Here is a 14,688-nt window from a genome sequence, read left to right on the forward strand (position 1 = left end):
CGCTTCGTGAATTATTTCATATACACATCTTCTTTTTAGCCCTTTAAGGAGGTATTTACATAAGTTAGTATCACATTAAATTAATTCACAAAGTGATCCACCATAACAACTTACAAGTTGTGTATGTACATATATCGATAACACACCTGCACTATAGGGAGATGTTGTGGCAGGACCTGCTTATAGTTGCAGTCATAGCTATGTGATGGATAGTGTCTTCATGGCAGACTTGCAAAGTGAAGCTTACTGAACCATTACTGTTTTCAAACAGGTTACAAGTGTCTGTTTCTCACATAGCACACATGTTGCTTTCAAGAGACTGGTAGAAAAAACAGAATGCCATACTGAAACATTGTTAATTGCCTAATCTGAAGCTGCGTGTATTGCTCCCTGGGTATATAAACCATTCATTTCAGTTTTCCCTTGTAAACTGTTTTTTTTTTTTTTTTTTTTTTTTTTATTCTTGCGGCCTGCCCTATGTGGGAATATACTTTTATTTACAAGGTACAAATAAAGGGTTTATTTGTCATCAAGTTGTTTTTTTTTTATTAAATCCCTAACTCAACAGTTTAAGCCAACACATGACTGTATATATAATGCATATATATATATATATATATATATATATATATATATATATAAATGCATGTCCCAATCTGTCAGAGCTTGATTAATTATGACCTCAACCACTTCTTAGCTGTGGGCAGTGTTGCATGACAGAGTCAGAGCTAAGAGCTAAGAAGAGAACTTTACTATAACAGCGCACATGCCTCAGTCCTGTCTGAGACTAGTAGTATGAATACAGAGATTAGTGGGAATATAGGTGTGTAAGAAATAGTCAGAATAAGCCAAGCAATTCCCTACCCCCATATCTCTCACTCTCAACAATCAGTATATCATTTATTTTTTAAGCTACAAATATTATCATGTTTATTGTTAGTGCAATAAAAAATATCACTGTGTACTGCAATAATCCGGCTATCTTGGCATCTGAAATACTGGACAAACATGGCTATTTACGTATATAATCTACATACATATCTATATTGTAACATTGGAATAGGAAAATATACAGTCATATAGATTTACATTCAGTAAATCCAACATTTGCTTACAGTATATGTCAGTTACGGGCTGAAATTACCTTTGGTGCCCCAAAATACTCAGTTTTTACCAAAACATTGGGAGATACTTTGCTGATTGAATGGTGGCCAACATTTGTTGATTGCCAGTGTCAACAAAGTGAAGTATAGATTGTTTTTTTTAGTTTGGATCTTTGAAAAGTACTTAGCAGTTGACAAATAGCTTCTGTGCTGAAACTCCTGTATACCTGGATAACTCAAGAGCATGCAATAATAATCCCAACATTCTATACTTCCTTCTTCTGCAATGGTAGGCCTCGGGCCTGCAAAACCCAACCACAGTATGACTGATATTTATTAAAAAAGGAGAATATTTCCCCCCCCCCCAGCTTTCCTTCCTTTCCTTTTTTTCAGTGAATAAGACAGGAGAAAACTCAGAGGGGAGGATGATTTATATTGCCCTTCTATACTTGTACTAATAAAAGAACATCCTTGGGTGAGGCAAGCTGATAAATGCATGGCTACAATGATGTGATCATCTCTTTTAAAATGAAACAATCTCTACTGATTAGACTTATCAATTCTGCGGTAATAAATGGTTTTGCTTTAATTATTTAATGGCAGGAATTCAGCTGAGCAGTGCCATCTTCTGGGAGATAACATGATTTAAAACACTTTCAGCACCATATAGCAATTACTAGAATTTATGACAGACCTTTAAACTGCCTCTTTTGACTGGATGGAATTAGAGTGGTTATATATTTATACAGCAGTTTTAAACTTGATTACATTGATGTAATATTATCGCACTGATATTTTAACTGCATGTTATTGCACATAATGAGATAGATGGTAAACAAACATTATCCGCATACATCGCTGTATATTTATACAGTGTCCGAACAATCGCATTTATTCCTGATCGTTACATAGATATTTTTTGCTTATGACATTTAAAATTTCATTGTTATGTTTGCTGGTTTTTTTTTTATCTGCATGTTAAATATTATTATATTGCTTTATTATTTTGTGGATAAAAATATATATATATATACATATACACCCGGAACACCTCTGTGCAGTTTAAACAGCAGCCATTTTAATGACAGCAGTTAAAATGGCTGATACCTCAAACTGTAACTCCCATTAATTTCAGGCAGCACTGTGACATGTATGCCCCAGGCTAACCTTACAATAAATCCCTCTCCTTAAAACCCACACTATCACTAAATGTTATCTCGTATGACGTAACATAAAAATTAGCTCCTGTTCTACATTAGTAATTACTCTGTTGTTAGCCCTTGTATTATGTAACTGTGTAACAGTGCATAAACACTAAATGTTTCACCTGTGCCACACTATATTATTATCTGTATAGAGAAGAAGCTCTAATTTTTGTACTCCGTTAAAATTCCTATAATACTTTAGTTTAACTGTTTTAGGCTGTTGTGAGGATTTTTTTTTTTATCAAGACATCAGTGTGAACGTTTTTGTATAAGGGGGAATGAAGACGAACTGTGTCTTTAAGACACATTGTAATCGCTGTCTAAAAGCTGATTTTTTTTTGCAAATGACCTTTTAAATATCTTTTTTAACTTAATTTGCATGTGCACTGAAATCATGTCATCCAATACAACTGTCAAGGTCCCATAATTCCCTTCTTCAACATGCATATGAGCCCAGAGAATTATAGAGAAATGTGTGTGCTTGGGAATGTTGGGATGATAGCTGTGCCTTTTACGTCAAAATGTCAGAGCAATTGTTTGTTTCTGCTAAACTTTCCTACAGACTTCACCATGGTAAACACATGAATAGTGTAATGAGTTAATTGAAACACATATGGTCACTTTAGAAAAAGAGAATGGCTACTATTTAATTGTTATAACCCTGTATATCTGCACATAGTACTGAAGGCCCAAGTTTATCCTTAGAAAATTGTTCATGTTACCAAATATAATTTTCGTGTATTGCAGTGTACAGGGCATTTCTTTTAAGGAAATTAAAGTTTTTTTTTTTTTTTGTCTAATACACAGCTAAACTGGAAAGGAATCTGTAAATATGTATTTATGTTCATAAAACCGGAACCATTATCACTTTGTACTCTGGGGATATTTTTGGTCTAATTCAGACATATATTAAAATCCATCACTATTAAATTATATTTTACCTGTCTATTTTTTTCTGCTATTTAAGTTTACAGCCTCTAGGAAAGGAAAATAGACTCAGTGAGCCACTTTATAGTTTGTACAGGAAAATCAATAACGGTTTGAGAAAAGTAGACTTGACTTTAGAGACAAAGAAGATGCTGTATCAGCACCAGCAAAGCAACTGAAGCAATAAAGCCTCCTCTCAAGATAAAAGAAACCATTACTTATCCCAGAACACTTTTTATTGAGATAAGAAAGAGAATAGACCTTTTTTTCCACTTATGGAGAAAGCTATACAGTCATAATGCCTTGTTAAATGTTTTTCTATAAAAGTATTCAACATTATGCCATTATTTAACTCAAGACATTTATCTGGAAATGAATCATGTACTTAACAGAGGGCCGAACCAAAACAAAACTAATCTGTATATGTTTTATATAGCATATACAGTAACATAAAGCAGAGCAGAAACATTCACGAAAAAGGGTTTCAGGATTCTACTTAACATGGAAAAAAAAACATTCACTTAAATTGTTGGTGTTTCCCTGTCATACCCATCGACGTGTGACATTTCCACCAAAAACTGTACCACAAAATAGAATAATGCAATAATGATAAAAAATGATATTGTGATGGTATGTCACTAAGAGCATATGTCTAACACTTCATGTAGGTCCCCGAATGACTAAAGCTGCAGAAACAGAAACAATAGTGATTTAATTCCTAAATGGACAAAAATTGGGCAGTGAAACGGCAGGTGCATGATCTATACCTTCAGCACTCCAGATGTTTTGGACTACATCTCCCATGATGCTTCTACAGCCATTGTGCTGGCAAAGCATCAAGGGAAATGTAGTCCAAAACATCTGGAGTGCCGAAGATTGCCCACCTCTGATCTGTGCACCAAAACTTCATTAACCCCATAACGCTGTTATGGCATACTATGGCGTCCTAAAAAAAGGATGGCTTTCAGGTTGTTACAGCAACGTAGTACGCCGTAATGGTTTAGCCCTCCTGGGAACCTGGATACTTACCTTCCGCGGCGATCTCGATCAGTGGGACTACCTGACAACCCAAACAAAATTTGAAATGCACACTAACAATGAATATATTTTTTGTGTATTTTGATGTCAATATAATATATATATATATATATATATATATATATACACACACACACACACACACCAGAAGGAGTGCACTACTGGTGGATATATTGTGGCTTAAGACAGCAACCCTGTAATTACCGATTAGAATAACACTTAGAATAAAATGAGACATATATATATATATATATATATATATATATATATATCCAAAAGTAGAATGCACTGCAGGGTCTTGGTACTGGAAGTGAGTGTGGTTCCTCCCTTCATCTTTACCATATATAACTATTTAGTGTGACATGAATGCCCTGTTCCTCCTGAAAAAAAAAGATATATAATAAGTCTGGGTGCACTCAATATGAAAGAGGTATATTATGGTTGAATGAACAGACAGACACACAGCTAAAACTTCAAGTTTTGTTTCGGTCAGAACTTGTACAGTTGCCTCTGTCCTTACGAAGTTAAGCTAAAGTTGTTTTGAAGCCTATAGGATTTTTTTTTTAATTGACAATTACAGCCACACTATTACATGGTGTTATTAAAATTATATAGATTTTTGTGAATATTCACTGAAATCGATGTATATAAAGGAAATCTATATGAAAAGAGCATCTTTTAAAAAGCGGTGTTAATTGGCATGTAGATAAAGTGATTTTTGTATTATGTATCAGTTGGATATTTTAATCTCTATGCACTAGTACATAGGTTACCAAGTATAACAGAGTCTTTTTTATTATTATTATTATTATTATTATTATTGGTATTTATATAGCGCCAGCTTATTCCGCAGCCCTTTACAATAAAAGGGGAATTTACCAAATGAAACAATAAAAGAAATGTAACAGGGACAATAGGTAGTTGATACATTAGGTATGACAAACCTGTTGGAAACTGCCATAGTTTCATGGGAATTTCAGTCCAAAAGCAATAAGAGTTATGAAGCTTTTATGTAAATATGTGTGATAACTGAGACATTCCATAGAGATTACCACATATAACAGCATGAAAGCGGAGAGAACAACTTGTGAAATTTTCTCATATTATAATAAATGAATATGCTCTAAAAGCTATTTTTGACTGCAATGCCAGTAGGTTTTTTTGTTTTTGTTTTTTTCATTAAATTGTTTCTGTTACTAAATTTATTTCTTTTGTGTAATTATAGAATATTACCCAATGTTGACTGTTGGACAATTAAAGAATATTATCCACTGTGGAGGGCCATTAGCTGCCAGAATAAATGTTAAGCACTTATTCATTTTGTAGCTGTGCTGTTGTCTTGTAGTCTTAATGGCCTAATAGTGTATGCAGTGCTTCAACAGTGAACTTTACATACACAAACACACACATCATCTCAAAGATTACTACCTTAGTTGTCAAGGTAACCTTAATTATTTTTTTTTTATTTGTCTTGTAAAATATTTACAACCTTTTTATTGTACCATAATTCTGATCAGAGTTATTTGTTGCACTCAAATTAAAACTTGCAGTGAAAGGACTGAAAGAACACCACAAAATAAATAAATAAAATAAACATTGTTACACGTTTGAAGTATCAGTTGGCACCTGTAAGGAAATTTGATAAGAGTGGACATCCGGTAAATTCACCAGTAATGCTTTTCTTTGCTCTCTTTTTAGGAGCTGCCAAAGTATGACCAGTCTTTTCAGTAATCCAACATCACCAGTGAAGGACAACATGTCTTCTCTTCCCCGAAAACAGAGCCCTCTTAGTAAACCACCACTGCGTGCTTTGTACGATCTACTCCTGGCTCCAATGGAAGGGGTAAGCTCTCCGACCTCACTGCGTTCTGTTGATAATACCTTTCTGTTTCAGTCACATCATAACATAAAGCATCAGACCTATAGCAATAAAGAATTCAAAGAACATATATGGGGCTTTACTTGTAGTAATTTAACTACAAAAATAACTAATAGGGGTTTATCACAACACATGGAATTGTAGTGAATAACCGAAAGTGGTGCAAAACAAAGGTATTTACAATACCAAAACCAGAATAGTGAGTGAATACTGCTACTGAATCCATGGGCTAATCTCATTCACAGAAAACTAAACACATCAATAAAAGATAGGACACAATCCTTATTTGTACACCTGTGATAGAAATTGTGCCATACTTAAATTCAAAACAATTGGTTGACTTACACAGTACATGTAAAACTTACAAATATGACTAAATAGTGCAGATAACTTAAAACTGCAAATTAAAAAACAGTTTTTTTTTAAGTAAAACTCTGAGGCCTACTTAGTAGAGACAGACCCACACTCATAGCTCAGGTGGTATCGCTTGTGTGACAATGTCTGATATATGCGCTGGCGAGCTTAGAAAGCATCATTGCTTTAAAAAAAAAAAAAAAGGGTTCTACCCTGAAGCTGTGTACACAGGCCTGGGCTGGCCTTTGGGCAAAGCAGGCAAATGCAAATGCCCTGTGGGCCGCGACGGCCATGGGCCGAGGCTGACAGGGGAGATCAAAGGATCTCCCCGACGTGCCCCTTTAGGGCTGGTGCTGCCTGACCTCCGGCACATAGAGGGAGCTCTGTACCATGGGGAGATAAAATATCTCTCTCGCCAGCCTGCAGCTAGCAGAGCGCCTGCCAAGGGGTCTAGACCAGATGCCTCATTCCACTGGACCACCAGTGAAAATAATACCTCCCCAGCATCCTCTCTTGCCAAGGATCAAGGTAAGGAAGAGGGATGGGGGAATATGTAGAATTTGCCCCATGTCCCCCTTCCTCACCCAGGAGTCCCTGCTCCCCTCTCACCCAGAAGTCCCATGTCCTCTCACACCCTGCAGCCCCTATCTTCCCTTATCACCCTGCAGCCCCTGCCCCCTGTTACTCTGCAGCCCCTGCCCCCTGTTACCCTGCAGCACCTGCCCCCTGTTACCCTGCAGCCCCTGTCCCCTCCTACCCTGCTGCCCCTGTCCTCCTCTTATCTTGCAGCCCCTGTCCCTCTCTTACCCTGCAGCTTCTGCCCCATCACCCTGCAGCCCCTGTCCCCCACTCACACTGCAGCCCCTGCCCCTCTGTTACCCTGCAGCCTGCAGCCCCTGCGCTGGATTAAGGTACCGTATATACTCGAGTATAAGTCGAGTTTTTCGGCACATTTTTTGTGCTGAAAAACCCCAACTCAACTTATACTCGAGTCAATGTCTGTATTATGGCAACTTACATTGCCATAATACAGACTGAGGGCTGGCAGAGAGTTTACTTACCTCTCCTGCAGCTCCTGTCAGCTCCCTTCTCCTCCGCGCTGGTCCGGTCAGCTCCCCTGTCAGCTCCCAGTGTAAGTCTCGCGAGAGCCGCGGGGTCATAGTGCGGCCGCGAGACTTACACAGGGTCTTGCAGAGGGAGCTGACCGGACCGGCATGGAGGAGGAGGAAGCTGACAGGAGCTGCAGGAGAGGTAAGCGCTCTCTGCCAGCCTCCCTCCTCTGAACTGCCAATGCCACTGGACCACCAGGGAGTGAGAGCCCCCCTCCCTGCCATGTATCAAGCAGGGAGGGGGGACGAAAAAAAAATATAATATAATATAATATTTATAAAATAAAAAATAATAATAAAACAAAATTATTAAAATATTAAATAAAAAAATAATAATAAAAATGCCCACCCCCCACCAAGGCTCTGCAACACACACACACACACTGCACTCATATACACACACACTGCACTCATACACACACACACTGCACTCATACACACACACACTGCACTCATACACACACACTGCATTCATACACACACACTGCACTCATACACACACACACACTGCACTCATACACACACACACTGCATTCATACACACACTGCACTCATACACACACACTGCACTCATACACACACACTGCATTCATACACATACACTGCACTCATATACACACACACTGCACTCATACACACACACTGCACTCATACACACACACTGCATTCATACACACACACTGCACTCATACACACACACTGCATTCATACACACACACTGCATTCATACACACACTGCATACATACACACACTGCACTCATACACACACACTGCATTCATACATACTCACTGCACTCATACACACACACACTGCACTCACACACACTGCACTCATACACACACACTGCATTCATACACACACACACTGCACACAGCACTTACACGGACGATATTATTGCTGCAATACTTTTTACTGTTTTGAAACACACATATTTGTGTTCAGCGAAGTCTCCCGAGTACAACAGTGCCCCTCATGTACAGGTTTTATGGGGTTTTCAAAAGTTACAGCGTCAAATATAAGGCTCGTGTTTCATTTTTTTCACATTAAAATTCGCCAGATTGCTTACGTTGCCTTTGTGACCCTATGGTAGCCCAAGAATGAAAATTACCCCTATGATGGCATACCATTTGCAATAGTAGACAACCCAAGGTATGGCAAATGGGGTATGTCCAGTCTTTTTTAGTAGCCACTTAGTCACAAACACTGGCCAAAATTGGCGTTTTTTGCATTTTTCACACACAAACAAATACTAACGCTAACTTTGGCCAGTGACCAAATGGCTACTAAAAAAGACTGGACATACCCCATTTGCAATACCTTGGGTTGTCTACTATTGCAAATGGTATGCCATTATGGGTGTAAATTTAATTCCTGGGCTACTATACAGTCTCAAAGGCAACGCAACCAATCTGGAGAATTTCCATTTCAAATGTAACGTGCTATATTTGACCCTGTAACTTCCCAAAACACCATAAAACCTGTACATAGGGGGTACTGTTTTACACGTGAGACTTTGCTGAATACAAATATGTGTATTTTATTGCAGTAAAAGCAAACAGTATTATGACATTGACAGTTAAAATGCCATGTAGAACTAAAAAAATAAAAAAAAATCTTATTTTCTCCCATTTTTTTCATATTAAATTATGTTTCATAGCTAAATATTTGATATTAAATGAAAGCCCTGTTTCCCCTGAATAAAATTATATATAATAAGGGGGGTGCATTTAATGTGAAAGAGGTGAATTACGGTTGGACAGACATATAGCGCAAATGCCAGGTTTTGTTTACGTTTCGTTTTGTTCACAACTTGTACATTTGGCTCAGTCCTTAAGGGGTTAAACCATCTTAATAATTTACAGTTTTCAGTACCAGTGTTCATAATATAGTGTGCAAAATAACAGTGATTAATAAAGCAATCTTGAAGTGGTTTTCACCGTGAAGGGATGCTTACGCATAATCCATGCAATGATGTCTAACGATACCCCTTCACTGTGCAAACTGCGTCACGCAGGTTTTATAAATCACTGCTTTTTTCTCACTTTATCTTGGCCACGTGTACTTAAGAATTGCAAATATAATAATATTAATCAACAAAGTTGTATACTGGGTTGTACAAACATTATTTAAAGAAAGACTGTCAACTTTTTATTGTGTTCGATTACCAAACTCCATTTTTAATTTTTGAAGGCATGTTAGCATAGGTCAATTTATAAAAAAAAATGTAGTCTTATGTAGTCTTTAATTACATTTTGGGTAAATTACATCATAAATTACTTATCAGACTGATTTTACTTCATTGCTAGAGTTGTAATAAAGTCATAATTCTTGCATGTTTTTGATTACATTGTCTGACTTTCTAATGGGAAGTAGCCCTTCTAATAGTAAAATGCAAAGTCAGGACAGGCAGCACATATTTTCAGATACAAAAGCCAACCAAAGGCAGTAGAGGAAGCACAGGTTGTCAGATGAAGGATACACTAATGTCAGTGCAGGCAACAAAGGTTCTAGTATGAGATGTATACCAAATTTAGGTCTGGCTACACAGGTTTTAAGATAAAGGACAAACCATTGTCAGGACAGGAGGCACCGGCTCTCAGATGAGATACATACAAACGTTTAAACAGGCGAGACAGGCTTTTGCCAGCCAGCAGAGGAAGTACAGGCTCTTAGATAAGCTATATGAGCCAAGCCAGAGTCACAGAGAGGAAATCAAACATACCGTATATCCCAAAGTAACATAGCTTCTTAGCTCTTGACAAAACCAATTAAGAAGGATTTGCCAGCATCAACAGATGGGTCTGCTTTGTCAGGCATATCCATACGTGGTGTGTATGCTGCATCAGTAAGTGCATGCATCAATAAATATATCCACTGTGTCCCAGTGTGCGCCCACTATGTCTGTATAGGTAATTGAAACACACACAGTTATGCATTTAGAGTTGGCATATGGCAGTGTTGTTTTATGCCAAATAATGTAATAATCAAGAAAATGAATCCAATATTAAACTCTAACAAATACTATATGTTTTTCGGTGTGCAAGCACCAATACTGTTTTACATATAAAACATAGGAATACATGGATATGTGGGGTGCACCAGGAGTGTTTGAATCCAATAAAAAACTAGCTGATCTTTAACCAGTCCACATTTAACCCTTTTTATTGTCATTTATTTATAGTGTGCCAGCGAATTTTGTTTATAATCATAGGGTATACAAATGTTTTTAGATCCAAACCTAGTTAAACATGTAAAGCAGAATGGAATAGGTGAATACTGAGATGGAAGTAAGGGAAGCATTGACTTGGCTGCCAGTGATAGGATGTGAGTGTCAGCAGGTGATCTCTGTGTATCACTGGCTGCCCATTGTTAGTGATTGTATGATATAACATATAAGGTAACATTGTAAGGTAAAAATGGTCCATGGAGACTTCAGGCATCATAACAACTTCATAAAGATGTTACAGGCCGGAGCGTTCATTTAAGTTATAGCATCTCCTAAAAGAATGACATTATCATTTATAAAAATAAATTATATACTTAATTGCTTTGTTCCCTTTATTCTTCCTATAGGTTTTCCTTTGCACATCCTGATGATATTGGGCAATATATAAAAAATATTGCCCGGCAGTACATGTAATATTATGTCCAGGGGTGAAATCCTTTTATTAATGACAGATCCCAATGAAAGTACAATTATTAGTTGATTTCACAGTGGGAGCACATGCAGAGTCTTTACAATGTGCCAGCAATTGTATTTATAAAAAAACAACTTATGATTACTTGTAGTTTGCGTTTGGGTCTGTACAGTAACTGCCAACAGAACATGCAGATCAAACCCTCAATACTAAGTGTGCTGCAAGAGAAAATAGTGCCTGAAAATAATTTACCCTAATGAATAGACGTTGTGAGCTGCTTAAAAAAAAAAAAAAAGGAAAATAGAATTCTATGAGTTTGCAACAAATTTATATTGCACAATGTATAATGATGACATTGTATTGTCTTTCTTTAATAGAAAGGGTACACAATAGTGATGTCCCGAACAGTTCGCCGGGAACCGTTCGCCGGCGAACATAGCGTGTTCGCGACTCGATGTTCGGTCTGCCCCCTATTCGTCTTCATTGAGTAAACTTTGACCCTGTACCTCACAGTCAGCAGACACATTCCAGCCAATCAGCAGCAGACCCTCCCTCCCAGACCCCCCCACCTCCATGACGAATAGGGGGCAGTCCGAACATTGCGCGTGTTCGCGACCAGCGAACGGTTCCCGGCGAACTGTTCGGGACATCACTAGTACACAAGTATGTGTAAAAACAGAGTGGTAGACCGCACCACAAAGAGTTGATACTTGAAATTGATAGCCCTTATTCGGGCGAAACGCGTAAAGTACTGTGGGAGATGGGATGCTGGACTTTTATTTATATTTTAATATATATTTTTGTAATAAAGTTACAGTTTTTTTCCTATTTTTCTCCTTGGTCCATTTCTGTGCCTGGTGCACTTTGGATCCTGTTTATATCCCTTGGTGGGGATTATACCACCACTAGCTTTCATCACCAGAGCAAGTCATTGCTCTGGAAATTGTAAGTAGGATACATACTTCTTATATTACTACTATTGATTATACATACTATACCATTGGATTTTATTTGTGTTTTTTTACGCATGGTCGTGGAGCTTTGGATACTACATTCCATCATTATATCCTAAAACGGGGATTATACCGTCCAGGCACTATACGGCAGAGCTCTCAGTAGCTCTGCAAAGTGTGAGTTAGCCCTTTTACTGGTTTTCCATATATTTGATATATTTATTTGATTTCATATTGGCATATTGCACTATTATCTGTTCTGTATTTTTTATTTCCCTCAAGGTTTATATCCACTAACATACTGTTGGGATACTTTATATGTATGTATACATTATTTAATATTCTCTAACTCTTTGTGGTGCGGTCTACCACTCTGTTTTTTTGCACTTTCTGGTTATTAGCAGGTTGGGAAGTCCTGCTGGTTCACTGCTGCCGTTTATTTGTCCTAGTATGTGTGTGTATAACATAGATATTTATTAAAATCATAACATTATTTCATGATTGTTGTAAATACAAAATTGATACATTAGGCGTGTGTTATAGAGAGAGTTTATAGTTTTAGTTGAATATGCTTTATAAATGGTTTCCTATTAATAACATATTTCAGTTTGCATTTATTATTGAACTCTAGAGGGAGCCAGGGATCTAATTTATTAGCTAAGGAACAAAATATTATGCATTGCATACACACACTGCTCGGCTCACTGTTGTCGGATCTGATGGATTTTTGTACAGATTTCTCAAGTCTCGGGACAATCCAAAAGTTCAAAGATGTCTTAAGTCTCTGGACAATCCAAACGTTTCTATATGGGTCAAAGCTCAAGCCTGTTATCCCTTCTAACCAATAAATTAAAGGAAGGTTTAGAACAAACGTTCATTATTTATTTAAAGGGTTAAGCCAAACATTTTATGCTATTCCCATTTTTGTAAAATTAATAATGCCCCAAATATATTTATAATGGGCACCAGTAACGTTGTCTATACCATTTTTAGTGCTAAAACCTGTGAAACGCAAAAAAAAAAAAAAAAAAACGTACTGGGAATCCAGTGCCAGGCAAAGTTTTAAGCGTTTCCATCCCCCACTTGTCATAACATGGCACCACTTCTTCTCTTCTTTTCCATTGTACACGCCATTATTTGTGCATTATGTGCATAGGTGTACCTTATCACTTCCCTTCAAACTCTCTGTTTACATGGGCTAGATTGCGTATTGCTTGCACAAAACTAAAGGTAGCCTGTTAAGCCACACTTGCTTTCCTCTCTGCTATAGCATCAACCACACCTGGGAAAAAAAACACATTTTCCTTAGGGGCATCAGTCCTTCCCTATATCTGGTGCAGCCCTTTATCTGGACTTCTACGGAGGCAGTGTGTGTAGTGGTTATAGTGGCAAGATTGTCTTGGCTCTCTCTCGAGTCTAAGTATTCAAACCATGTGCGAACGGTTTGACTTTCTTACTGGTGGTCCATCAATCCCCACTCTGCATGCAGTGTTGAGAGTTGAAAGCTCTTGTTAATAGTTCCCATTAGCAATCCTGAGCTAGGCATGTATTATTGGCTGCAGAGAAATGCAGGTAACAGAAACCAAAGGACCCCAGGTAAAAAGGTTAAACCATTTCAAAACCGTTTGGCTACTTAAAATGGAAAAAGGGGGTGTCAGGGCACTCCTTCTACCATGACCACTACATCATGTTGCAGTGGTTGTGGTGCTTGGAGTGTCCCTTAAAAAAATAAATCTCACAAGGAATCACAACCAGGGATGAAATCTGATATTATATGGTCTCTTACTAACCACTGGCTGCTGGGCACCACACACCCTTACACAAAAACATTGTAAAAGAATCACACATTCCCACACATGCACACAAACATACTCTAATATACTTTCCCAGACCCAAATACACACACACTTTAAAATACCGGTATATACATTACATGTTTCTAGCCACCCTACTGGTTTCCTGCCTTTTTACAGCAGGAGGGTGGCTTTGCAGATGGTGGCTGGTATAGGAAACTTGCACTCATGCACAGCTTCCTTATAGTTAACATTATACATTTTGATATTATATTGATATGTTTGCCTACAGCTATCATTTTCTCTTAATGTAGTAGTCATTAAGAAAGAACAACCAAAGACACTCTTCTCAATATTATCTCTAACTTTTAGTTGAGAGGTAAGCAGAATCAAAACATAGGTTAAAAAAAACCTACATATTAACCAACACAAGGTCATCCAATGAGTTGTTACAAACTTAGTAAATACTGCTTGATACCTCTCATTCAAATTTGCTGTGTAGATAGAAGCACAGAAGAGATCTAATTAGCACATAAATACAGACTTTGACACTGGTTTCAAATGATACCAGGTGCCACCCAGTGGTCATGTCACTAACTGCATGGGGCTTTTGTGCTAATATATACACACACACACATATATATATATATATATATATATATATATATATATATATATATATATATA

At 37.5% G+C, this 14,688-nt stretch overlaps 1 protein-coding gene across 1 annotated transcript in view; it reads left to right on the forward strand.

Moving 5' to 3' along the window:
• TTC28 (tetratricopeptide repeat domain 28) overlaps positions 1 to 14,688 on the forward strand; it is a 521,381-nt gene that overhangs the window by 458,639 nt on the left and 48,054 nt on the right. Inside the window, exon 14 of the mRNA XM_063454614.1 lies at positions 5,972 to 6,116. Coding sequence (XP_063310684.1) covers positions 5,972 to 6,116 — 145 coding nt within the window. The remainder of the gene's footprint in view (positions 1 to 5,971; positions 6,117 to 14,688) is intronic.

The sequence above is a fragment of the Pelobates fuscus genome, chromosome 5 (genome assembly GCF_036172605.1).
Source record: "Pelobates fuscus isolate aPelFus1 chromosome 5, aPelFus1.pri, whole genome shotgun sequence".
NCBI classification, from domain to species: Eukaryota; Metazoa; Chordata; class Amphibia; order Anura; family Pelobatidae; genus Pelobates; species Pelobates fuscus.